This window comes from Podarcis pityusensis, assembly GCF_964106645.2.
Source record: "Podarcis pityusensis genome assembly, chromosome: 8".
NCBI lineage: Eukaryota > Metazoa > Chordata > Lepidosauria > Squamata > Lacertidae > Podarcis > Podarcis pityusensis.
In genome coordinates, this window is record NC_138033.1 from 59,774,021 (window position 1) to 59,800,619 (window position 26,599).

Consider the following 26,599-nt stretch of genomic DNA (forward strand, 5'->3'; position numbering starts at 1 on the left):
TGTGTGTAGATTCCACCTGCATGTGTGTGTAGATTGCAACTGCAAAGGCTGATGCGATCCTCTGATGGCTGAATAGAAGTCATGTGCGTAATCTGGAAGTATATAAGAAATATTGCTTTGGATGTGGTTCTTTGCTACTCCCCCCCCCCCCAATGTTGTCCCTATGAGCATTTGTATTTCCTCAGGCAGTGGAAGCCCTCAAGGCAGTGCTCCACCGGTGGAGAAGCGGTGCCGGCTTTGGCGCTGATTTATGGTGAGATCTTGCTGAAATCTCATGAGATCTCATGGAGTGCAAGACCTCACAAGAGCTCTCACCATAAATTGGTGCTGGTGCTGCTTGTCTGCCAATGATGGAGGTGGCAGGCAGCGCAGTGGCAGACGGCATGGCAAAGCCAAGTGGCAATTTCCGTTTCCCCTTAAGTGGCAAAACGGGCCACATACCTTCAGACTTGTGCCCTGGGATTCCAAGGAGTTTGTGCTTCAGACAATGAAATGCTCATTGAGATCAAGGCAGCATATAAATTCAATACATTAATACATAAGCAAAACAACTGAATAAGTAAATCTGTGTCAGATTGATCCTGTCCCGGGATAAGTGACCACTGTCACTTATCACAGAGCCTCAAGGAACATACCAGATTGTAGAATGGCCCATCTTGAAAACACTCTGAAAGACTGAGCTTAGACATGCATGCATTTATTACAAAAGGCCTGCCATAACTCGTGTTGAGCTGTGCATGTGAAACAGCAACTATACAAGGAGGGAAAATATATATGAGACAACATCTCAAGCACACTTTTCACCAAAGACAGTTCACAAATGATTATTTAGCATCTTATTTATTTATTTATTAAAGTATATACTGCCTATATGTCATCCAAGCAGTTTACAAGTATAAACTCAATTATAAAATCCGTAAGCTATTAAAATTCACAATAAACCAATTCAATCAAGGCAACAAAAGCTTCCATGGTTTAAAAAGGCAAGAAAACAAGCCAGTTAAAATTTCTAATAATTAGAACAGTTAAAAACCACATAATTAGATCTCAAGTTCAGGGGAATACCTGCCTAAACAGGTGTGCTCTTCAAGAGCCGGCAGGATGCCAATAATGATGGGGCCTCTTCGCATTTCAACAGGGAGGTCATTCTACAAGACTGGTGCTATCGGTGATAAAGCCCACCTCAGTGCTGCACATTCAGCAGAGAGTCATCAAGTGATGAACAATTTAGCTGTACTTCGTATGTTGCAGCTGCAGTATGGGCACAACACTGGGACCCTGGCACAGTTGGCAGTAATTACTGCAAATAACCAGCAATGGTTAAGATGCTGGGCTTCCACACAAGCAGTTTTGTCTGGACACAGCTTCAACAGCACCAGCAATGATTACACTTTGAATTAGATGAGTATAAAGGAGCGAATCGAGTAATCTTATTCCCCCCCCCGTTAACGTGCATCACTGCAGTAACACATTATAGCTTCACCTTCCCAGTAATGAATGAATGTGACTTCTAGCAAGTCAGTATTTGTAAAAAGAAACACACACACACACACACACACACACAAAACCCACCTCACAACTATCACCACTCCTAAACAGTCATTATCGGTGTCTCTTAATGCAGTTTTTAAATGGCTTCCTAGAATTGTGTTTATAACACTTGAAAAACATTATGCTGTTTTATTAGCTGATGTCTTGGGTTCTAATGGCAGGGAAATCTAAAAGTGTGCCTTTGAAGCTAGTGTTGATTTCATTAGGGGGAAAATGTAGCATGACAAAGGAAACATTTGGACTGCTTTGGGGCAGCAGGGGTGGGATGGGGAGAGACTTCAGACTTAGAACTTCTTCCTGGTCTTACAGCAAAGGTGGCTAACTTGTGGCCCTCAAGATATTGTTAAGATTCTCCCTCTCCCACCAGCCCTAAGCCAGCACAGTCAATGGTCAGGAATGATGGGATTTGGAGTCCAACACAGGATCCCCTTTAACCGGTGCTTCAAGAAATTCCGTAACAGACTTGTAAGTTTTCTGTAAAATATGTTCTATAAAACTTTAAGTCTCCCATGGTATTCTTGCAGAGAAGCTGGTAAAATGTGGGTTGGATGAGGTAACTGTTATGTGGATTTGTAGCTGGTTGACTGACCAAACCCAAAGAGTGCTTACTACTGGTTCCTCATCACCATGGGAAAAAGTGGCAAGTGGGGTGCTGCAGGGTTCTGTCCTGGGCCCATTGTTGTTTAACGTCTTTATAAATGACTTTGATGAAGCAATTGAGGGGTTTTCCATCAAATTTGCAGATGACACCAAACTGGGAGGGGTAGCTAATGGTGCAGAAGACAGAATCAGGATTCAAGAGCACCTTAACAGATTAAAGAACTGGCCCCAAATTAACAAAATGAATTTCAATAGGGACAAATGTAGAGTTCTACGCTCAGGCAGGAATAACCAGCTGCACAAATATAAGATGGAGGACACCCGGCTTGCCAGTAGTATATGTGAAAAGCATACAGGGGGACTTAGTAGAACAGAAACTCAACATGAGTTAACAGTGTGATACAACAACAAAAATAGCTAATGCTATTCTAGGCTGCATTAACAGAATTATAGTGTCCAGATCAAGGGAAGTAATAGTCCCACTCTATTGTGCTATGGTCAGATCACACCTGGAGCGCTGTGTCCTGTTTTGGCCACAATTTAAGAAACATATTGACAAGCTGGAAGCTGCGTAGAGGAGAGTCACCATGATGATCAAGGGTCTGCCAACCAAGCCTTATGAGGACCAGTTGAGGGAGTTGGGTATGTTTAACCTGGATAAGAGGTGACAGAGGAAATATGACAAGCATCTTCAAATATCTAAAGGGCTGTCACATGGAAGATGGAGCAAGCTTGTTTTTTCCTGCTCCAGAGGGTAGGACCCAAACCAAAGACTTCAAGTTACAAGATAAGGTGCTGGGACTAAAGGATACAGTGGCATAAGGGCTGTGTATGATTACCGTAGGATCCAACAATGTCACACTCTCAGTGCAGCAGTGTAATCCATGAACCGCTTCACACGATCTGGGTCAATGTTATTTGCCCAATAGCTTTCTTTCTTGAAATATGAACCAACGATCAAGGCATTTGCACCCAAGTAGTTCTTCAAGTTTTCCAGAGTCACTCCAGATCCAACCAGCACTGGTATCTTCACAGCACATCCAACTTCTGGAGAAAATTAAGAAGGGAAATTGATTTAAAAATCCTTATAAATGAAGGCAAGTTGTGGCAATGGCCACATACGGTGGCCAGCTTCACATACTTCTAAGGTTTAAGAGACATAGGTGCAGTTCAAATGTATTTATCATACATCTTCTTAAGAAATACATGAGGCTTTTGCCCACATGCTACATCCTGCTGCCATTCCATCCTTCCTTGGACCTTTGGAGCAATCAATCACAATTGCCTATGACTTCCAAACCACTAAACTGTGGTTCCTGGGACAAACAAAAACCAAAACCAAACAGAACCTTAAACCAACTTCACTCCGTGGTTTAAGGTTCTGACTTGTTGGTTTCCTGACCACTATGTTGTGATTAACCCAGAAAATCTTCATATGGCCATGGTTTCCTGTAACATCCAAATTGGGGAATGGGAAGCACAAGGGTTTGTGGCAGGCACAGTTTATTAAGCGGAATATGTACATTCAAACCAGGAAATAGAAGTGCGTTCTAAGGAAAGTCCTTCTCTATTATGAACTCAGAACACAAGGAATAAAGCACTAGGGGGATCTTTTGAATGAACAACACCTATCCACCATCCATGACTCACAGTGTCCTCACTTCAGCTGCTCTGATAGCAAACAACATTTGGTTTCTCTAGGCATAAATACCAGGAGGCGCTAGGGCTTTTGACCTTGCTTCATCAACAGCAAAAACTTTGCTGAAGTTGGTCTCAAGTAGCCCAGTGCTAGAGAAAGGGATCCAGTACAAGGGCCAGACCCAGAAGTGGCCAACCCTCCATAGGCTCCATTGACTGGATGGCAAGGCTGTCCACCTGCCATGTCAAGGGATGCAAAGCTCAAGCTTCTTCCTCAGCATACTCTGATTGAGTTCAAGCTATGGCTGCAAAGAAAGAATCTGGACTACACTCTAAAGTGTGCTCCAATTTATTCCTTTGCAGCCAGGTGGTTGTTTTTTTCAGGCACCTTTTTCTGTTGCCACGCAGGACGGCAGAGAAGTGTGCCAAATAAAAACAAAAACATCAGATTGGGAGGATACATACGAGTCTTTCTGTGCAGCCTCAGGGTGAACTTGCCAGCACCCAACGTTACATGATGTCAACCATGTGAAAGATGGCTGTAGTTCACTCAAAACAGCCAGGGAGACCAACCTACAAGGCCTGGTGGACCTAATTAAGCCCATGGGTTGAAGATTACTCCTCACTCCTATGAGCAGTCTTTAGCAGAGCTAAGAGTCTCTCTGCAATCTGCCTCTTGCTCAGGCATAGCAAACTTGGCCTTCCAGATGTTTTGAGACTACAATTCCCATCATCCCTGACCACTGGTCCTGTTAGCTAGGGATGATGGGAGTTGTAGTCCCAAAACATCTGGAGGGCTGAGTTTGCCTATGCCTGCTCTTGCTGGTCTGCTCCACTACTTCCGCCTTTCTTTATTCCTGGGCTGACTTGTTAAGTGTTAACATTCCTCTTTATATCAAGATGTATTCAGTAACCACTGCACCATACGAAATGCTGTCATTAAACTGCCGTGTAGCACACTGTCTTTTTTTTTTTTAATTGCTCCATTAATTCGAAAGAGCCGGCAAACACAGCAACAAGGCATACAACTCCCACTTCCTATGACCAACATCAAAAAAAGAGAAGCACAGCAATGCTGGAAGCAAATGTGATATAATCTCACTCTCCTCCCTTTTCAGTTCAGCTTTCAAAGAGACAAGTGATCAGATCAAAACACAAATTGGCTTAAGCTGTCAATGGGTTTATTTTGTAATATGATGAAAGGAATCCAATTGTGTCTACACTTAAGCAGCAGCAGGGTTCCAGTGGCAGAGACAGGCTCAATTTGCTGTCATAGATCTCCATTAGAAGATAGACAAGCACTCTCTCCCTCTGTCTGTCTGTCTGTCTGTCTGTCTCTCTCTCACACACAAACACAAAGCTTGTTTGCTTCGTTTTCACCATTCAGAATTGCTGCACTAGAATGAGCTATGCTAGCTACCTGTGAGGCCACAAGTGCCACTGAGTAAACACTCAGGAGCAATTACAGCAAAGAATCCACACCCCGTGTAGGTGTGTCGCAGAAACCTTCGATGCATTGTTTTCTTGGAATCACAGAATTGTAGAGTTGGAAGATACCCCAAGGGTCATCTAGTCCAACCCCCTGCAACGCATGAATCCTGTCCACAGCTGTTCTTGGGCAGGCTCGAAATACCAGCCTTCTGGCTAACAGCCAGACACATTGATCCATTGTGCCACCTGGGTCATCCCTTCCATTAACCCCCCTCAAAAGGGAAGTAAAAAACTGTCGGCATTGATTATATTCTGTGCTTGAAACAGCTGAACTCTACACCAAGGAAATAGCAATAACAACAACAACAATCCCCCATTTTAAGAAATCGTGCTTGTTAGACATATTACAGATGACATTCCTTGAATGCCACCCTGCAGAATTTCACAGCATTTCTAACCCTTTAGATGGTAAAAGGCAACTAGGTTAAGAAAGTAGACAGTAAGTTGGCCAAGACTACATTTCTGTAGCTACTGCAAGTCCAAAAAAACTTTGGTTTTGGAGACATCAGGCTATTTTGCACCACTTTTAACAGTCATGGCTTCCACCAAAGGGTCCTGGTGACTGTAGCTTGTAAAGCAGGCATCCCCAAACTCAGCCCTCCAGATGTTTTGGGACTACAACTCCCATCATCCCTGACCACTGGTCCTGTTAGCTAGGGATGATGGGAGTTGTAGTCCCAAAACATTTGAAGGGCCGAGTTTGGGGGTGCCTGTTGTAAAGGGTGCTGACCACACAAAGCTTCAGTCCCCAGGATTCTCTGTGGTGGTTAAAGTGGCATAAGAGTTACTTAAATGTATGGTGTAGATATAAACTTATTAAAGCGGAAAGTGGCTTAAACTGAAGCTGAGAAGATTTGAGCTATATAGAAGGAAGAATGCGGCAGAGCACTGGAGCACTAGAACGTATTGCCTAAAGTTGTGGCAGTATGACTCTGAACACCAGCTGCTGGGAAGCAACCGCAGGTGAGCACAACGCTATCATCCTCATGCGCAGCTTGCAGGCTTCTCAATAGGGCATCTGGTTGGCCACTGTGAGAACAGGATGCTGGACCAGATGGGCCATTAGCCTGATCCAGAAGGCTCTTCTGATGTTGTTGTTTTTAAATCAGTGGGAGTCTTGAAGAACAGATTGGATAAATGGCTGGATTAGTTAGGTTGGATCTTGCCCTTGGTGGCAGAGTTGGCTAGACAGCCTTCTAGGAACAAGTGCCCATTTCAGAAGATCGGAGACCTTTGACAAATAATGATATATATAGGACTCTTCCTTATTTCAAGAGGTTGTCATTGCTGACTCATGAATCCATGAACTAATCGGAGATCAAAACAGACTATTTTGCCTATTTGAAGTAAGGACATCAGGGATAGCATCTTTGCCCCCAAACCTATCAGGTACTTAATTGCTCCAGCTACTTTCTCCTAGGACATACATCAAGCATTTGGAACCAGCTAGCAAAAGCAAACTCCCACTGGTGTCCAGTCACTATTATTTATACTCCACTCTGTCAGATGTTGTTCTTCCTGCTGGAATGTCAGACCCAAGTGCAATCTCCTATTTCTTGCCATGTTAAGAGTTGTGTTTTTAATTTACCTTCATTAGAAATAACCTTTTAAGAAAGGTTATGAAGAATGTCATCATTCATGAGCAACAGCTATCAAAAAGCAAGACTTTCCGTCTTTTCTTTTTTTTAATTAAGAGAAATGAGAAATATGTATGTACATATCCACTTTCCTGGCTAGCTGCTTAATATGACAGCTACTTATACCTGACAGGAACTGAAACATTTGCCACAAGTGGTTAGAGAAAGGATACTACTGGTAACATATACCCTTTACATTGGAGAAAATGATGTCCAATTGCATTATACTGTGTAAGAGCTAAAACAATGGACACATGCAGCGGCGTAGCGTGGGTTATCAGCACCCGGGGCAAGGCAAGTAATTTGCGCCCCCTAACCCGGGGCAAGGCAAATAATTTGCGCCCCCTAACCCGGGGCAAGGCAAGTACAGTAATTTACTCTCCCAAGCAGCAGCAGCAGCGAGGCTTCTCTTTCCCCCGCGCTCTCCTGGAGCTGCCTCTTTTCTTTCCTTTTTTCCCTTTCTCCAAGGCTTTTCGCTTTCTCTCCTTAATTGATTCCTCCTCCACACCGCAGCGTTTCCTAGCTGCTTCCCCCCCCTTCCCCTCTCTCTCCTCCTCGCTCTGCTTGCCTTGCCCTGCACCGGCAGCAGCAGGCGCAGCCAGACCCCCGCCAGCCAGCCCGCCCGCCCGCCCACCCGGCTTCCTCTCCTTTTTTTGCCCGCGGCAGAAGGCTTCGCTCTCCCCCTTCCGCGACCTCCTCGCCAAGCCGAGCGAGCGCGGGCTCCCTAACCCGTGGATTTTAGTAGGGGCAGAGAGCTGCTAGTGCGAGCGCGCCCCCCGCCCATGTTGCGCCCGGTGCGGCCGGCCCCCCTGGCACCCCCCACGCTACGCCACTGGACACATGTCATGATTGAAACAAACAAATCTGCACGCACTGATTTAAAAAAATAACAATACAATGTATGTAAGCAAGCAATATCTCAATAGAATTTCAAGTCATGTTTGGTTTTCCAGGGTTCATCCAAGTTCATAATCGAGCAAAGGGAACACTATCTCTCTAGCAATAGTGAATCTGTATACTTCATGTGCCTTTGCAGGCTTCTTGGCGGCTGATCCCAGATTTTGGGACTCCCATTCCAGAGAAGCTAGACTGGGCTCCCTTCATCTCATTCTTCCACTGGCAGCTAAAGATTGTTTTATTCCAACAGGCCTTTCAAAACTAACTTTTCTTCCTCTTCTTCCAGGAAAGGGCTTTTAATAGCACTGTGATCCTTTTATTCTTTTCATTATCTATATTTTAATAATTTGTTTTTACAATGTTTTAATTCCATTGTAGTTTAATTACTTTTTAATGATGCTCTTTCGTGTGCTTTTTCAGCTTTTTGCATTTTGAATGCTCTATTTTATCTGTAAGCTGCCTTGAGTCTGGGGGAAAGGCAGGACGTAAGTAAATACAAGAAATATAATCGTCATAATCATACCACCTTCCAGTTCTTTGGGATCTGCCTCCAATCCAGTGGCAGCTCCAGTCAATATGACCCCGTCAGCCAGAAAGAATTCAGCAGCCTTAGCCGTCTCTGCTACACTGACATCAGCTGTCAGAGCGTGAGAACTGCCAACAACAGAAACCCAACCTGTTTACTTTTGGCAGCCATACCAAGTTATTGAAGCTCCCCACCACCACCACCATGAAGTGGAAGGCCAGCTTTCCAGCACCATCATAATGTAATAAATCAAGGAAGTGAGCAAATCACTCACAAGTGACATTCTACACTCACATCAGTGTAGCTGGTGTTCAGACATTCAATCTCTCCAGTTGTAATTATATAGCAAATATTTTTAGTCCACACATTCCCAGATTATATCCCAGAATGCTTAAGGACTTAAGAAGAGCCTGCTGGATCAAGCATTAATTTTTAATGCAAGTTGCCTTAGGGTCAGTCTGTGAGAAATACAATCATTCAACAAGTAACAAATGCAATTACTATTGTTAATCATAATAGTGGCCCATCTAATCCAGCATCGTGGCAAGCACAACCTGAGCACTATGCATTCCTCCAAGTGGTAAAATCCCCCAAATTCTCACTACATTAAAAGGCTAAGTTGGGAGTGAGAATATATGTAGCTGCAATAACAGAGCCAATGGTCTACTGGTGGAAGACTCAGTTGTAAAACTTGGGGCTTCTGTCACTTGTAAGTGGTAACCATACAAATTTAATGCAGGCAAAAGCCGACTCACTGACAGCACATGTTTGGCAAGTATAGGTTTCTAACACATTTTGGCGTGAACCCTAATTACCTGTGTTTCTTTTTCACGTCAGCAAAAACCTGAATGTGTTCTGCTCCAATTTGCTTCCGGTATCTGAGCAAGTTGCCAGCACAGGCATTCAGAATCCCTTCATCGGCCACGTGAGAAAAAACAAAGCCTTCCGCTCGAATGAAGTCAAGACCTGCAAATGACAAGAATACTGTGATAAAGCTGACTGAGGGCCAGGCAGGAACTGTAAATCACGGTCACTTACCAGATGTATCCCAGCACGAAATGGGATACATTACGAAAGGTCAGTGGTCCATTAGCACACAGAGTGTGTACACAGGAGATCCAAAATTAAATCACTGCTCGGCTGTGATGTTTGCTAGGTGACTGTTTGCAAGTCGCTGTGTCTTGGAACATTGATGCCCTGATTTGATCCCCCATTACAATTCATTGATTCGTAAGTCGTCAAGTACAGTACCTTGGAAAAAGCAAGAACCTTAATCAAAGGTCTCTTCATCAAGGGGCTGTGCATTTTGGGTCTTCTGGGATGGACCCCAGTTCCCTTAAGAGCAGGGTGCTCAACATCAGGTCTAGGGCTAAAATGCAGCCTTCCAGGACCCCTTTTTTGGCTCTCAGAACTCTCTCCAGTCCACACCCCTCGGTAGTCCTTCTTTGTGTGGCAGGAATGTGTCACTGAGTTCTGATCATGCCCCCTTTCTTGCCTGAATGGAGGACAGAGAGGGGTGTAAAGGGAAAAATTTAAATCTCTTGCTCTACCAACTTTTGCCTTTGGTCCTACCAAATATGTGACACTGCTATGTGGTCCTTGAAAGGTGATCTAGAAGGAAATGTGGCCCTTTTACTGGAAAGGGTTTCCCGCTCTTGCCTTACGAGGCCACCTAGTCAATTCTGCCTCCCAGAACTAGATGCGATTAAATTAATCCAACCATTTAGCCGATGCACTCCTCTAACAGTGTGTACTAAGGATAATATGGGGTGCTAGTTCTGCAGCTCTGTTTCTGCCTCTAGAAAAGACAATTCCACCATCAGTCACTATGATGCCAGGTTCTCCCTTAAAGTCATGGATTTTGCCCTGAAATCTAAGGAACTATTTTATACAAGAATCAAAACTATTGGTTCCTTTGCCCAGTATCATCCAATCTGATTGGCGGTGCCCCTCCAAGGTTTCAGACAAATGACTTTTCCCAGTCTTGTTACCAGATCTTTAACTGAACATAAAATCTGGGACTTTCTACACACACACACACACACACACACACACTGCTTTACCTGTCCAGAGTAAAGCAATAATGTTTGCAATAAGTTACAAGAACCAGAAGGGGTCGATGAAGGCAACTTGTTCCCTTACTGGTTTCCTTCTTGAGTAAAAACTTGCTACTTCCTTCCTGCTTCTTCTTCAGCATTACGACGTTTTGTTGTTGTCATTAACCTCATGACTCTGTGATGGCCACATGTAAGCTTGTAAATGAAAATGGCTTTGCTTGCCTTAAAGGTAAAGGTACCCCTGACCATTAGGTCCAGTCGTGGCTGACTCTGGGGTTGCAGCGCTCATCTCGCTTTATTGGCCGAGGGAGCCGGTGTACAGCTTCCGAGTCATGTGGCCAGCATGACTAAGCCGCTTCTGGCGAACCAGAGCAGCGCACGGAAATGCCGTTTACCTTCCTGCCGGAGCGGTACCTATTTATCTACTTGCATGTTGACGTGCTTTCGAACTGCTTGCTTGCCTTAGGCTTCCTTAATTCTTTCAGCCCATATATATTTCTGCACTCCACTGCAATATATAGACAGAACTCCTATAATACCACTAAAGAAATAGAAATACTGGCTTACGGGGATCAAATCCGTGATTTTGGGGGGTATTATTAGCACCACGCTCCAGTCAGGTGTGCAGAATTGTAGCAGGGAAGCTAGGAGGGCACAGAAAGCAAAGGACGAGGGTTTAACTTTCATGTAATGAATGCTAATTATTACATCAGATACTAAAGAATACAATGAGGTCTCAGGTGGGGTCAATCTAACCCAGACTTGTGGACTGAGTGTTCCCAAATGTTATCAAGAGGATGGGAAAATGATAGCTGCAGTGTAGGCAGTGCCTGTATCTTTATCGCCGCCATAAATGTTCCAGAGACCCAATAATATGCATCATTCTGTGCAGCCTCAAACAGATGTAGTTAATTAAATCAGGATCTACGCACAGGAAATTAGGCACTACTGAAGAACACATGGTACACCTGTTAATAATGAAGCAGTTGTGAACAAAGCTTGGTGAGCCGTTTCAGACATGGGAGAACTCTTGCCATTCCCCCTCAGAAAGAAGGAATAATCAAGATGGCATGCAGCTTTTGCCAAGACAATGACATAAATTGCTTTTTGATGTTAAAAAAAAGAAAGATGTTCTGCCGTAAAGCAATGCCTCAAATAAAAAAACCCCAGACAATAATGCTGAACTCTTTAGCAGAGATGTAAGGTTAACTTTGTAGAGTCAGTAGGTGAGGATAAGTAAGAGTCGGGGCCTTTTCTGTGCCAGCCCCCAAACTGTGGAACTCACTCCCCCTAGGGGTGCATTTGGCCCACCACTGCAAACCTGAGGCCATTAAAACTAAAAAAACCCATATATTTGGGGCTTTTGTTCTTGGAGATCTATATGATGATAGATAGCTTCATGATAGCAGGATTTTTATATTGTTTTATTTAATTGGCCTTTTAAAAAATGATTGCTAATGCTGCTGTTGTTTTGTTTTGTTGTGTGTGTGTGTGTGTGTGTGTGTGTGTGTGTGTGTGTGTTGTGTGTGTTGTGTTTCTACACTATGAAAACTGCCTTGAGTGGCCTAAGTCCCAAAAGGCAGCCTTTAAGTAACTGTATAAATGAATAAAATAAACATTGATCCCTCAAAGTGGATGCTGGCTCTTAGATGTTAATTTTGTGTTAAGTATCCATTCTTATTTCTTCACAGCATCCTTACACCCTTATTTTTCTTCCATCAACCTCCTTCAGATCAGCTTTTGCACAGATTTTATTTTATTTTTTTAGGAGCAGGGGTACAATGTATTTGTATGTCTAGGGTCACCATCAACAGCCCTAGAAGAATCCAATAGTTGAGAAACAGAATGTGTGTGTAATCTAGAAACACTCTGTATTGCTTTTAAATGTTCATGGTGTTTTTACATAGCTCTGACCTTTTAAGAGGGCTGCATATGAATAATTTTAAAAATAAAAAAATAAAAGCACATGAAGATTAGATGCAACTATGGAAAGGCACTGGGAGTCTGTTTCGCACCAAACAAAAGCACCAAACTACACTAGTGGTTTTACATTGAACCTTCAGTACAGCAATGAAGATGGGCTTTGCTCTCCACTTAAAACAGCCTTTAAACTGGCAGTTTTGCATATAGGAACAAATTACAGTTCAGTAAAGATCTACTTACAAAAAAAAACTGTTGTCTTAAAAAATATAAAAGCCTTGGGCAAAGATGACTGAAGTACCATTTGAGATGCCACCCTGAGAAGTAAAGGACCTCTGGATGGTTAATTCCAGTCAAAGGCGACTATGGGGTTGCAGTGCTCATCTCGCTTTCAGGCCGAGGGAGCCGGCGTTTGTCCACAGACAGCTTTCCAGGTCATGTGGCCAGCATGACTAAACCACTTCTGGTGCAACGGGACACCGTGACGGAAACCAGAGTGCACGGAAACACCGTTTAGCTTCCCGTTTAGCAGCGGTACCTGTTTATCTACTTGCATTGGCATGCTTTCGAACTGCTAAGTTGGCAGGAGCTGGGACAGAGCAATGGGAGCTCACCCCGTTGTGGGGATTCGAACTGCCAACCTTCCGATTGGCAAATCCAAGAGGCTCAGTGGTTTAGAATAAACAAATAGTTTATTCACTGCATTTCAGTCTAAAGGCAGAAGGAGAAACATATGAAGCTGCTTACACTGAGTCTGACCACTGGCTCGTTAGAATTGTCAAAACTGACTGGCAGTGGCTCTCCAGGACTTCTCCTTCCCAAGCCCTGTTTGGAGGTGCTGGAAATAGAACCCAGGACCTTCTACATGCAAAGCACTGAGCTGTGGCTCTTCCTGCCAACCCACAGGGGATATGCCACCACAGGTGACACCACAGTGGGTACGTCTCCTGTGGGTTGGCAGGAAAGGCCGTAACTCACAGATGTGCGTTATCCCACTATTTGGGTAAATAATCCAAACCAGCGTTACTGACTGATTTCTGTATATTTGTCATGGCCTCAGCCCCTGCTTAGGTCTGCTTGCAAATGTAGCGTTGGGCTCCTGCGGAGAAGCCAGCCTTCAGAATGCACACTCCTCTCAACTTCAACACAAATTCCACTCTTTCTTCCTTGTCATCTTTAACCATGGTTTCGTGTTACATCCACAACCGATGCTAGGCAGTCAACACGAACCAGCTGACTTGTAAGCCTTAGTTGCTTACAAACCCTGGTTAAGAAGGGTGCCTTTTAAAGTATTATCCATGGCTAACATCAATGCAGATATAATGAAAATAAGGAAAGGGGATAAGTCTTTTTGCCAGAATTGAAGTGTATGGCCCCCAAGCTGGCCCCTGATTAGCAAACCATGGCTTTCATGGAACAGCATTTGCACTGGGCCTTAGTGACTGTGCTAAATTGAGTTTGTGGTAAGCTGTGTGAAGAGAACTGATAATTATGTTTGTCAGCTTATGCATGCCTAACAGCTGCCAGAGCCTATCCACGCTTACTCAGAGGTAAGTCCCTTGGGTTCAGTTGTATTTACTTCTAGCTAAATATGCATAGAGTCAGGATCCAAGGGTGATGTGAATTGCTAGAAATCTGTATATAATTCTAAGTTCTAGGAAACTGTTCTGAATGAAGTTGAAAAGATAATTCAGCGGCCAATTTAATTCAATATAAATGAAGCTTAGAGTGTTGTGCCTAAGCAGAAAAGGGGCAAAATTGTTCTAAGTAGCCTTTTCTAAAATCATAGGAAGAATGTGAAAGAGAGAGGAGAAGAAATAGTTAAAATTATTGAGTGCACCTGAATATGAAGACATATCTGCTGTCTAATCAATTCTGCATATTGACTGAAGATCCTAGTAGTTTAAGTAAACTAAAGCATTCATCTGCAACAGTGAAGTAGAAAAAAAATGGCATTATCATTTTTTTGAAAATAAAATGCAATATGTAAAAGTAGTGCCAATCTAGGAAACAGATGTTAGATATAATAGACTATTCATCTGTCACAGTTTGCATCAAGATACATTAAAGGGATTGTGTAAAAGTAATGTATGTTTTTAGCATTAATCACCTATCATTCTTGAATCAGACATATCATAAATGAAATGCTAAAACTTTTATATGAGCATTCCAGCAGGCAAAAACAAGGCTGCATTAGAGCAATTTGTATTATTAATGCTCATGCCATAAACAAAATTGACTTTTTGCTTAAATATAATTTCTGTGCTTTTGTCTGAAACTTACTCATAAACCAAGTTACAGTATGCCCACAATGATTCTTACTGTACACACCGCTTAAGCACGACATTTGCTAAGTGCGTAACTGTGCAGGTTTCCATCATCTCCTCAACAAGCCTGTGAATGGAGGTGGCCAGCGTTCGAAACTCCCATTGTTCTAGGCGCGTTGTGCGACAGGGAATTTCATTAGCGCTAGCAGTTCCTGAGCTCTGCACCTAAGATTTCAGATCAAAATTGCAGAGTGGAAGGAAAGGAGGAGTTTTTTCTGCCTCTTCCAGTTACTCTCTGAAGACCGGATAAGAAACTCTCTTAAGAATATTAGGGGGATGGGCAGGGGAAGGACTAGACCATGTGGAAAATGAGCATAATATTTTAGCTGAAGTTCATTCATTTTCAGGTTTGTATTCTAGTTATAAAAAAGCATGCCTAGACATTCCATTGTTGTGCCCACAACCTAGGTTTAAGGTGCCATTTAGCTCCTAGCTTTCATCTCTCAGTTTCTAATACTGGAGGCGGCCACTACTGTTCCCATTTCAGAGGAAGGTGACCAAAGGTGAACTATAAGAACATCTAATGGTTGCATAGATGAGCTAAAATTTGAATCCAAAACCTAGGATGGGCACTAGCCATTGGCCTACAGTTATTCTCTTTAAATTCAGGTTAATTTAATTTATTCTTAAGTGAATTTCATTAATTCAACAGAGGTATAATAGTTCATTACAGCAGATTACCGTGATATCCTGAGGTGTAACTGGAATTTGATGAGCAATGATAATGATTTAAATTAATCCCTTATACCATTTTATAGAACTAAATGGAAGGAAGCCATCAATGGATATTTATCACGAAGAGGCATAAAGCAGGTGTTAATACGGTTATGGGGAACAAGAACTTATAATGTGCTTTACTCTACAGCACAGAAAATATCCACCCGAACAACACAGTTTCCTACCGTCGCCTAACCATGGTTAGCTGCAGTTTACAAAGAGGGTAGAAGCCAATTTGCACACCCTGGCCAAAGCTAACCAAGCTTAGCATCAGCACTGGTGCATGCATAATGCCATACCTTTGTTAGCTCTGAAAAAGTGTGTGTGTGAGAGAGAGAGCAATTCATGTGTGAGAAGGAAGGAGGTTTGGGGAAATGAGAACATTATGCCTCCTTAGGGCTTGTGAATAGGACACACATACTTGAGGGGTGTACAGCCTAAACCTCACTCTCTTGGATTTGGTAGGTAAGCTTATGCCAGTTGAGAATGGGAGAAGGTAAACCACTAAAAAGAGGTACGCCTCAAGTGATTTATTTTATGAAGAATATCCAGCGTCTTCAACCATTGGTCTTCCTCATGGGCAAAGGGTAAGAATACTTGGATGCGCTATAGGAAGGCACATGAAATCCTTTTATGCAGCGGAAGACTCAGAAGTACTGCCGAATTCAATGGGGCATAGTTCCAGGTAAATGGGTTAGGAATGCCGTTTTAGACATCCTGTATAAAATGAAGCGCTACTACTAGTACCCTTTGCCATCAGCTTGAGGTCCACCTTTTCCTTCACTCCGCAGGTATACTAGTGTCAATTCCCCCCACCTCCTGACTGCGGAAATACCAGGCTGCTGAGGGAATAAAACAGTCATGTTGGCTTTGCAGAAAAGTGTGGTGAGCTGGAGCAAGCACGTGAGCTGGAGCAAGCACGTGTGGTGTAGTGGTCAGGGTGTCGGGCTAGGACCTGGGAGACCAGGGTTCAAATCCCCACTCAGCTTTGAAGCTCACTGGGTGACCCTGGGCTAGTCAATGTGTCTCAGCCTGGCCTACCTCACTGTTGCTGGGGATTAATGAGGAGAGGGCAGAAAAGACATACACCACCTTCAGTTCGTCAGAAAAAAAGGTGGGATATAAATGCAATTAGAAATGATAATATACCGTACATAAAATCTGGTAAGCAGCCTGTGATTAGGTCTCAGAATGCCAATACAAAAAGCAATCCCAAGTCAGTTCACTTACCAGCAGCAAGAGCGACTGCTATAGCATCTTGGTTTGCAGCACTTAGGATCTGAACACCCACTGGGAGATGGGGGCACGTCTGTTTCACAGTGGCACAAATGACTGCCATGGCTGCAGTGATTTCTGCACCCACACCAACTGTGTACGGCCGATCATGCATATTTTCTACAATCAAGCCATCCTGTTGGAATTAATATAGAGCTATTAAAAATCAGAAGAGCTGCTCAGAAATAAACAGAGGGCTCTGCATACAGTGGATAGACTGGCAGATAACGCTCAAGGAATTTTCATTGCTGTCATGCACAACAGCGCAGAATCTGCCTTCCTAGCACAGAATCTGGAGCCTTATACAGTATTCTAAGACTTCTCAGTTTTCACTGCCAGAAAAGTGCTTAAGTTACAGGAGAAAAGACTGGTGAGCTTTTATTAAATCTGCAAGGCACAAACTTTGCTTGAGCCAAATCCCATCTTTGTCATATCCTTCTAAAAAAAATTAGCTAAGGGAGCCATCACAAGAGGTAAGGTAGCTGGGACCCCTCCTATGCCCCGTCCCCAGTAATTCATGCAGGAGTAAGAAGGAATACTACTTTAACAACGCCAATAAAAATTCCCAGTATATGTAGCCAAGCTCATTAAAGAGTTTTGGGGGGCCCCCTGCAGATAATAGCAGCAAACAAAGGTGTAAAAAAACCTGCCCACCTTCAAATACTTCTGCAGAAGATAATTTTAAGTGAGAATGACTCCGCTTGTAGAAACCCCCGCTTGCTAAAGGCTGACCCAACAACATGATTTTTGTAAAACAATCATAAAAAATTAACGTTGTGCTCAATTACAGTATATCCCTTTCAAATGAATCTGAAGTGCAAAAGCCATTAAATTGTAACTTTCATTTTCACCAAGTCAAGCCTTAATTTCCCCAAGAGAACAGGGGGCCTTGGCTCAACTGCAATAATCGAGGGATCTGATAACCAAAAGGAATTAAATGAAGACAGTAGAGGAGATGCTTGTTGAGAAGAGCTGGTGGTTCTGTTTTTTGACCTGTTTTTCTACTGAGAGATTAAGAAAAGAAGCAAGTCACTATTTTCTCAGCCAACCCAAACTCACAGGCCTCTTGTGAGGATTAATGGGGTTAGGGGTGGAAATACCATGCGATCCACCCCAAGGTCATGACGTTATCAGGGTGGTCTTTCAGTACTATTTGTGCATGTGGAAGCTTTGAGGCAGTCTTACTGCTTCACTTCCAACCAGTACCTACCCTGTAACTTCCTGATTAACTCCCGTAACTTTTCATACCACAAATTCAAAATTCAAATCATACGGGGTGGGGTGGAGTGGGGACATTGTTCCACTTTTGTTGTGCTGTCACCCCTCCAAACAGCAAAAACTTGGTAGCATTGCGGAAGCATCACAGAACAACCAATAACTCAGAAGAAACCTACCACAAATTCACTCCGATTGTGTCAAGAACATGCTGCAGAAGGGGTTCCTAGTTTTTTTACAGGCTGTAGCTGCCCACTTGGACCGTATTTAAATTATGAAGCCGAGGGCCTTCTGGCGGTTCCCTCACTGCGAGAAGCCAAGTTACAGGGAACCAGGCAGAGGGCCTTCTCGGCAGTGGTGCCCGCCCTGTGAAACGCCCTCCCACCAGAAGTCAAAGAGAACAACAACTACCAGACTTTTAGAAGACATCTGAAGTCAGCCCTGTTTAGGGAAGCTTTTAATGTTGGATGCATTGCTGTATTTTAGTATTTTGTTGGAAGTCACCCAGAGTGGCTGGGGAAGTCCAGCCAGATGGGCAGGGTATAAATAATTATTATTAATAATAATACTAATTGCAGTTTTGCCTCTCCTCTTTCATTTTGGGTACCGTCCCTTCTTTCCCATTCAAGCAATCCCTGGCTGAGCACACGTTTCATTCCAAATGCATGTTCAACACTGTCCACTGAACTGCCCACTGTTGCTCCACCTTGACAAAGTGGTAACTTCCACAAGGAACCAACGTCACTCAAATTTTGGATTCAAAATTGCTAGATGGAGAAGTTTTGCCTTTTTCTGCATTCTGTAAACGAAGCACTGCATCCTCTGTGTTTTGGAGCACGTAGCTCCACCCTCTGAGTACAGCTCAAATTCTAGACAGCAGACCATTATTATTTTTTAAATGACTTTAAGGTCTTCTGACGGCACTTAGGTAAAAATAATAAAATTCTCGTATTAAAATAATAAATAAATAACAAAAGACTTGAACACGATTCTTTTGAGTACAGCCAGTTGTGTATACTAGCTCTAGACCCATTAGAAAAATCAATATGGTTTTACATTTTATTGCTCTAGTATTTTCTTCACTTGTGGGTGGGTCAGGCGCTAATAAAAAATGAAAACAAAATTCACCCACAGCAATCAAGCCTACGTATTTTTCTTTTCTCAGATATTTGTTTGTTTTCAATATTTTAGCACATACCACCACTCACAACTCAATTCTGCTATCAAATTGGTGATTAATTCCAACTGCAGGATATGTTAATTTAAAGAACAAATACCACATTTTCCGGAATTTACATAGCTGCCTACTCATATGTCTTTATATTTTTACAGAAATAAAAAGTATGTACATACCCCCTCACTTTCTACTATTTTTTTGTGTTTTTACTAAATTAGCATGGATGTCTTATGTTATGATACAACACCTCTCTATTATATCACAGAATTTACTAAAGAAGCAGAAAGAAAACTGGCGATTTGCAGGTTTAAACACATTTCACAGCACAAATTAATGACTTGCTCACTTCGGCAGCACATATACAAGTTAAAAAAAGAGTTCTTGAAGCCCTTTCCTGTGGAATCTGAAGATGGCTCATATTTTTACTTGGTGTACATAATTTCATTTTTACTTCCCTCAAGTGACTATATTCTGCTATTGATTTCATCAATGTGCTTTGTTCATGCTGTATTAGTGCAAAGCCCAGCAAAAACAATAAAATCTTTTAAGCTGAATGCTTCCACTCTTAGCAAAAATGGCAAAGCTTTCAAGTTGAATGCCTGCACAAGCACACACACACACACACACACACACACACACATTGTGGCAAGAAACCACATCAGCCCAAAGAACCACATCAGCAAACTATCACATCTGGGAGCTTCCCAAATAGGATTTATTGAAGGGTGCTTGGAATAATAGAATTGTAGAGTTAGAAGGGACCACGAGGGTCATCCAGTCCAACCCCCTGCAATGCAGGAATTGTAGCTCTAAGGGGGTCCTGCGGATCTCAGGATTCTTTGTGGATAGTCATGCACCTTAAATGTGTAGCGTATATGCAGCTCCTGTGAATTAGGTTAGACTGAGAGGCTATGATGGGCCCAAATGTAGCATTTGGCTTGGGAAGTAGCATTTGAATTCAAAGCCTGTGCGGTTCATTGCCTGTAATGAGAGAGAGGCAGTGTGGTGTAATGGTTAAGAGCGGTAGTCTCGTAATCTGGGGAACCGGGTTCGCGTCTCCGCTCCTCCACATGCAGCTGCTGGGTGACCTTAGGCCAGTCACACTTCTTTGAAGTCTCTCAGCCCCACTCACCCCACAGAGTGTTTGTTGTGGGGGAGGAAGGGAAAGGAGAATGTTAGCCGCTTTGAGACTCCTTAAAGGGAGTGAAAGGCGGGATATCAAATCCAAACTCTTCTTCTACTTCTTCTTCTTCTTCATGGCTGAGCAAGGACTTGTACTCTAATGTCCAGGAAAACTATTTTCATTTCCCCACATAAATAGACATGGAATGATCCTAACCCTGAATAAGTGTGCAAAGGTTTGCAAAAGTTTTTAAAAAAAAAATAGGGAGGAAGTCAACACCACACTCTTCTGATTTTTCCACATTTTAGCTTGCCCCATGGAAAAATCTCCCCTCTCCTCCCCTTGTGTGTTCTGTTGGTTTTCCAGACCTCCAGAATCAATTGGGGAGCATGGCGGAAGGGAGGTGATATTGCACTAGCAGGACTTGTTCTGGCTTCCATTAGTGCAACTACTTAATAGAACCTGGCCCTAAGAGAATCACACTTCCCTGAAAACAGCCAAATAAGTACTGAGCATGTTCAGTAGCCAGAATTCTAGTATGGGGGGGGGGGAGAGATTTACTTCTCTCTGTACCATTCATAATTTGAAAAATTTAGAAGAGAATGGAAGATACGTAGGAGAAAAGGCATTATCAAAATCTACAGGGTGCAGCCTCTTCAGTGACACTGACGTTTTACAAAAGGCCACGCATGAGGCAAGAAGTTCAGTGATCTAGTAAACGCAATAATGTTGGTATATTTCCCGTCCTCTGTAAAAATGAAAGCCGAACATGGCAAAATTGAGAGGGTTCTAAACTCCTTGGAATCTGTCACTGCATATAATCTTGTCATGGCAATTTTGATTGTGTTTGGCAAAACAAGCATATCGCAGCTACAATTTTTCAGCACAGATGGCATCATGTCTGAGCATTCACTTGTTTTCATTAATATGCTCCAACATTATAAATCTTCCATATTTATTATGTTCTTTTAAAAAAGCACTAATGCATCAAACAAGCCACCTTCTATATAGAAAAAAACCCTGCGGATCTGCTTTCATCAGTCATGTCTGCATACCACTTTGAGACAGGAAGATGTACTTGTAATCCTCTCTATTCTACTCCACTGTTTCAGCAAAAAAAATTTTTTAAGGGGCTAGGGAAGAGTTATAGCTACAAGAAAGGCAGCAATGGATAGAACAATCACATTAGCATAGATCCCCTCAAATCAGTGGTAATGCATGAGCGTTAAAATGCTACAGTCTATAATGGTTTGGTGAAATCCAAAATGCACAGTAAGTCAAAAATTGTAATGGCAAGCCAGCTTTTGAATTCTCCAGAACTTTTCATCAGAAAGGCTGTTAAACGAAACAAGGGAGCAAGGAGGGGAGACTGTGGTGTTGCTGCTCCCCAAATCTACAACTTATAATAATGACCTTACGGAAGGCAGACGTTTTGCAGACCTAATTGGATTCACATCTCAAGGTGCAAGAAATAGTTGCACCCAGGCTATTGAGAAAAATTAAGTCATCCAAGTTGTTGGCCATTAAAACATATTGGATTGGGGCAGGGAGAATCCAATTTTAAACTATGCACTATGTGAAGAAGTCTGTTCTGTGAAGTTTGTCTGTTCTGAGACTTCCAACATTCAGCTTCACTGGATGACCTCAGCCTGTAGCATCAAGAGGAAGGGAGAAAAACTTCTCTAGGATTCCTTCCCCCGTATCATGCATAATTTTACACACTTCTCTCATGTCCCACACTTACTCGCCTCTTTTTCTAAACTAAAAAGGCCCCCAAATAGGGAGGTGGTTCAGCATCATGATCAATTGGGTCACCATCTTCTGAATCTGCTCCTGCTCTAGCAATATTGTTTTTGAGATTTTGCCTCCAGCACTGTGCACAGTACTCAAAGTAAGCCAGAACTGTATTATCTAAGCATATAACCCTTTCTCCACCTGTACTTCAAGGCCACATGTAAATCTACTGCATTCCCATCTTTGACTTATCCTGCATTTCCCCCATCCTTCCTTATAGGCCATTTCTGTCACCCACCTGTCCCAAAAATATTTCCTGTTACATACCTTCATCAACTCTTATCAATACACCCATCAATACACCCATTGAACTTTCTTCCATTCTTTTTTGGCCTTCGGTCCTTTTGTCTTTTGACAGACTAAATTTAGACCCCTCGCTTGACTCTGGCTGTAAAGAGGTGCGACTTTATGAAGCCATACAGAATGCTTATTGTAAAAAAAACACAAACCCCAATCGTTTCTAATTTAAAAAAAGAAATCAGTTGAGAAATAACACCAGAACCAAAACTATGGTTCATTTAAGTTCTGCTTGAAGGCTGGTTACCAGGGCATCACATCACCACCATGCCAGGAATTTATATATTCACTGCAGGCAGGTTGATGGAGAAGTGTGAAGCAGCACAGGAATACAGGGTGCAATGGAATGTGTAAAGCATACCCTGACCTTTTAAAAGGACATGCACCCCGTTAAAAATCTGCTGACCTATGGAAATTACTGCAACACCTGAGGACCAATGGAAATTCATTGGTACCTGACTGTTATTGCCTCTGGCTCAAAGTGGCCTTTCAGGTCTTGCCTTCTAAATACACAAAGCAAAAGACTGCTTTCCATCGACAGATGTATCACAGTGACGTTGTGGGTGGGCAACAGTACAGACAAGTGCAAGCTGCATTTGCTGTATTGCCTTTTAATAAGTTAGGCTACGCTGCTCTGCAAAAACCTTAACTACAACAGCCAGGAAGTAGGCACCAGAATGATAAAAAGACGACAGCTTGAACATATATGATATGTATTTAATAAACACATGCAGTGCTGTAGAGAGTGCATGACCATTGGTCCATGGAGCTCACTTTGTTGGCTCTTGACCAAAAGTAGATCTCCAAGGTCCCAGACAGAGGAATTTTCCTCCCATTGCTCAAGATTCTTTAACTAGACGAACCTGGAGCATTATATATGCAAAAGCCGAGCTCTGCCACTGAAATATGGGCCCTCCTTTTGTACCTGCTTCATCTTAAACTCCTTGATACCAAGAGAAAAAGGGATTGGCAGACTGTAACCAACTTGAAAACAGAGTGCTGTGTAATTTTTGTATAATGCTACGTTTTTTCTGTATGTTTTTATTATTGTCTAGTGTCATTGTTCCCCACTCTGGGCAATATTGAAGAGTACATTATAAGTACTCAAAATAAATAAATAAGCATCAAAAGAATGAAACTGGAACCTAAATATATATTTAAAAATGTGCACTCCAGTTAAGTTGACAGATTGCTATTTCAGACTATATACAGAACATTAATTTTTGTTTGAATTTCAAATGCACCATCACCACTTTTTATTTCGATCCAGAATTTTGCACAACATTCAACCATGTAAAACATTAACTAGGAAGTTTCAATAAACAAAAGAGAAAGGAAGAGATAGCTCTTACAACTCCTGCAGCCTTGTAAATCTCAGCTTCCTGACAGGCTTCTTCAATGATCTGAGGCAATGGCAAGGTATTCCTTGGGGTTCCTGCAAATATAGAGTTGTCACCACACTTATACAAATACATACACACACTCTAGCTTTTGATGCCGTCAAGGTTATTGCTATTCTATACTGTGGTGAGTGACAAATTAACCTTCCTTGTCATATGATCAACCAGTGACAAGAACAAATTTCACATATTGGCTATCAGCCCTTCCAGAATCCTCTTGTAATGCTTTCTTACAAATTAATACCATTTAAGTACCATAACTGAAATAATGAACAATAAGGCACTTATATAAACAGCAGGACTTCATATGCACTGTAATAGGTAATATTAAACATTAATAATAATAATACATGTATAGGATTTATTCAGATACAATGATAAAGTACAGTTACAGGAACAGGCCATAGTGATGCTGCCTTCCTCTTCTGAAGAGATCCTAAGTTTTAGCTTCCATTTTTTTTATTAACTGCAGCTCATATTAATTCCAAACTCAGAAGAATTGTGGTTGATCTTACCTATGGTTTATTGAAAAAAGCCAACTTCAGACCTTGCTTTAGGAAGCTGGCTTATTTCAACAGACCACAATTAAGATGTACCACAGTTTAGGGTTACTAAACTGTGTTTAATTAAAAACGGAAGCAAATACCTCTGATCTCACCGCCATCATGCCTATGAAGGGAAGGTCCAAATGAAGCTGTAGAAAGGTTCACTAAACTTAAAAGTCAGGCAAAGTATCCTAGTTTTGTATATTCCTTTATATTATATTAATTTAACAAGATACTATATTGGGAACAAGTCCTACATAGCCTTGGGCTAACCCAGTAAAATGCAGGTTAAAAAGAACAAAGTCAATACAACTATTCATTAATAAAATCACATTAATATATATGATTTTCTGACAGCAACATTTTAGGAAGTATGAAATCCATAAACACATTTCATTTGGATAACTGAACTAACTAAGCATCAGTTAGCCATGCATCCCTTTTACATATTCCAAGGTACCTGGCAGTGCCTGGCTTTTTTTGAAGCACAGAAGATCTTTGCCATAATAAATTTCCCCCTAGCACCTGTTAATATTCTCTCCTATCCTGTTGCTTCAAATAACAATTAAAAAATGAGGCATTCACCTGGCAGCGCTTTCACATGGACCATCCCAATGATGACTGATCGTAATCGCCCGAAAAGCTGCAAAAACTTCATCATCTAGAGAGATGGAAAGATCCTCATAAGCATATGACTAATTGGTTTCTTTAATCAAGTAACAGGCCCCAAAAGCAACATCTTGCAAATGAGAACAGTCTGCTTTTGTTTCTTTACTTTCTTTCAAGATATTCACAACCTTCTTAACTCTGTGGGCCCTCATTTTATACAGAATAGGAATTTTATCTATAGGATATCTTACCAGGTTTTCCATCACTTGGGCAGTCCTGTTTTCTAACAGCAGCATCAGTCAATTTACACATATTTAAAACTACTTAACAGAAAAAGTAAGTTGTAATGATGGATAATTTCTTTATAATGTCCTCCGCCAGTGGGAAAGATGGGAAGCAGGGCTCATTTCATCAGCTTTGCTGGAGGCCCAGTTCCATCAGACACCTCCTACTCCTGAACAATGCAAGCTGGTCATTACAAGAACAACAGTTTTAATAATTTGTTCCGAAGTTTGACTCCCCACCCTCCACTTCCCTCCCTGTCCCTTTCCCCATGTGTGTCCTGCTTTTGTAAACTGTTAGTGTTGGCAGGAACTGCTTTCCTTTAATTGACTGTATGTAAGCCACTCTGGGAGCCTTTTTAGCAGCAGAGCAGAGTACAAATGATGTAAACAGAAAATACAAACTTACGCCAAGGCTCTCGTGTCCTCTAGAACAGTGGTTTTCAACCAGTGTGCAGTGGCATCCACAGGGTGCCATGAATGATGGTCAGGGGTGCTGTGGGCAACACTGACCTCTGTCCCTCTTTCCTCTGCCATTTCGGCCTCCCAAAGGATTGCACAGCTGTTTGTTACAGCAGCCCTGGCCACAAGCTCTGCAGGTGAATGTTGCCTCTGGGGCTGGTCAGGTGTTGCTGGTTGCCAGTAGCTGAGGCTGCCAGCTCTGCAGGCAAGGGGTGACATAACTGGGCTCCTGAGCCCCACAGGGGTGAGGCAGAAAGAATGCAATTGCTCAAGGGAACCATGGACCCAAAAAGGTTGAAAACCTCTGCTCTAGAGAAACCTTATTCATGAACTCAGACATGTTGTGCTACCACCACTGCTACCAGCAAAAGGCACTCTGCACATGCTCAGGTGCGCTTTCCCTGAGGAGACTCCTCCCAGTCTTTCCCATACTCAAAAAAGTAATAGAAAGCAATAGAAACACTTAAACTTGCAAAAGCCCGGTCCCCAGGTTTGTATGTATGTATGTATGTTTTTTTACATATTAAAAGCAACCCATTGCACCATCTCCCAAAGAAAGCTCAACAACTTATTGCGCCATCTCCCCCCCAAAACTCAACTTTTTGCGCCCCCCATCAAAAATCCTCTCAATATCGCCACTTCCCACTCAATGAATCAGCCGTACTCTGTATATGCTCAGAGGCAGCGAGACCCTGGGAAGTTTGAGGGGAGAAAGGTGGGGGGGGGGAGTAGCCGACCGTATAGAGAAGCGCTTCCTCGCCCTCTTCCCGCCCCCAGCAGAGGAAGGAAGCGACCGCCCGTTTCTCCTTCCCGCTCAGCAGCAGCAGCAGCAGCACCGCCTCTCCTCGCAGAAGCCCCGCCCCAGCCCCGCCCACCCGCAAGCCACGCCCCCGGGACCCCCCCCCCCCAGCCAACCTGGGCCGGGGCCTCGCGCTCACCTGGAGGGCCCCCCTCTGCCCCCCCCCCGCGGAGGCGCCTCCACCTGCCCGAGCCTGGCCATAGCCTTAGCCGGGCTGCAGGGCGGAGGGGAATGGGGCAAGCCGAAGGCGGCGGCGGCGGC

At 42.9% G+C, this 26,599-nt stretch overlaps 2 protein-coding genes across 6 annotated transcripts in view; both read right to left on the reverse strand.

The window, feature by feature from the left end:
- Nucleotides 1–26,599, reverse strand: part of LOC308482453 (protein C19orf12 homolog) — an 84,411-nt gene that overhangs the window by 37,458 nt on the left and 20,354 nt on the right. The window lies entirely within an intron of this gene.
- On the reverse strand, nucleotides 682–26,582 carry LOC308482445 (uncharacterized protein F13E9.13, mitochondrial-like). 5 transcript variants are annotated; one of them, XM_081015562.1, is made up of 8 exons: nucleotides 25,048–25,306; nucleotides 24,773–24,848; nucleotides 24,289–24,356; nucleotides 23,595–23,677; nucleotides 16,592–16,772; nucleotides 9,156–9,306; nucleotides 8,341–8,468; nucleotides 682–3,198 (listed from the first exon to the last, which is right to left on the reverse strand). In XM_081015562.1, exons 1-8 carry the CDS (start codon nucleotides 25,106–25,108, stop codon nucleotides 3,008–3,010), a joined length of 939 nt encoding a protein of 312 aa, XP_080871688.1. In that variant the 5' UTR covers nucleotides 25,109–25,306; the 3' UTR covers nucleotides 682–3,007. The 5 variants fall into 5 exon arrangements, with proteins under 5 accessions (XP_080871688.1, XP_080871687.1, XP_080871686.1 ...); XM_081015561.1 differs by lacking the exons at nucleotides 24,289–24,356; nucleotides 25,048–25,306 and adding an exon at nucleotides 26,478–26,582; XM_081015560.1 differs by lacking the exons at nucleotides 24,289–24,356; nucleotides 25,048–25,306 and adding an exon at nucleotides 26,204–26,411.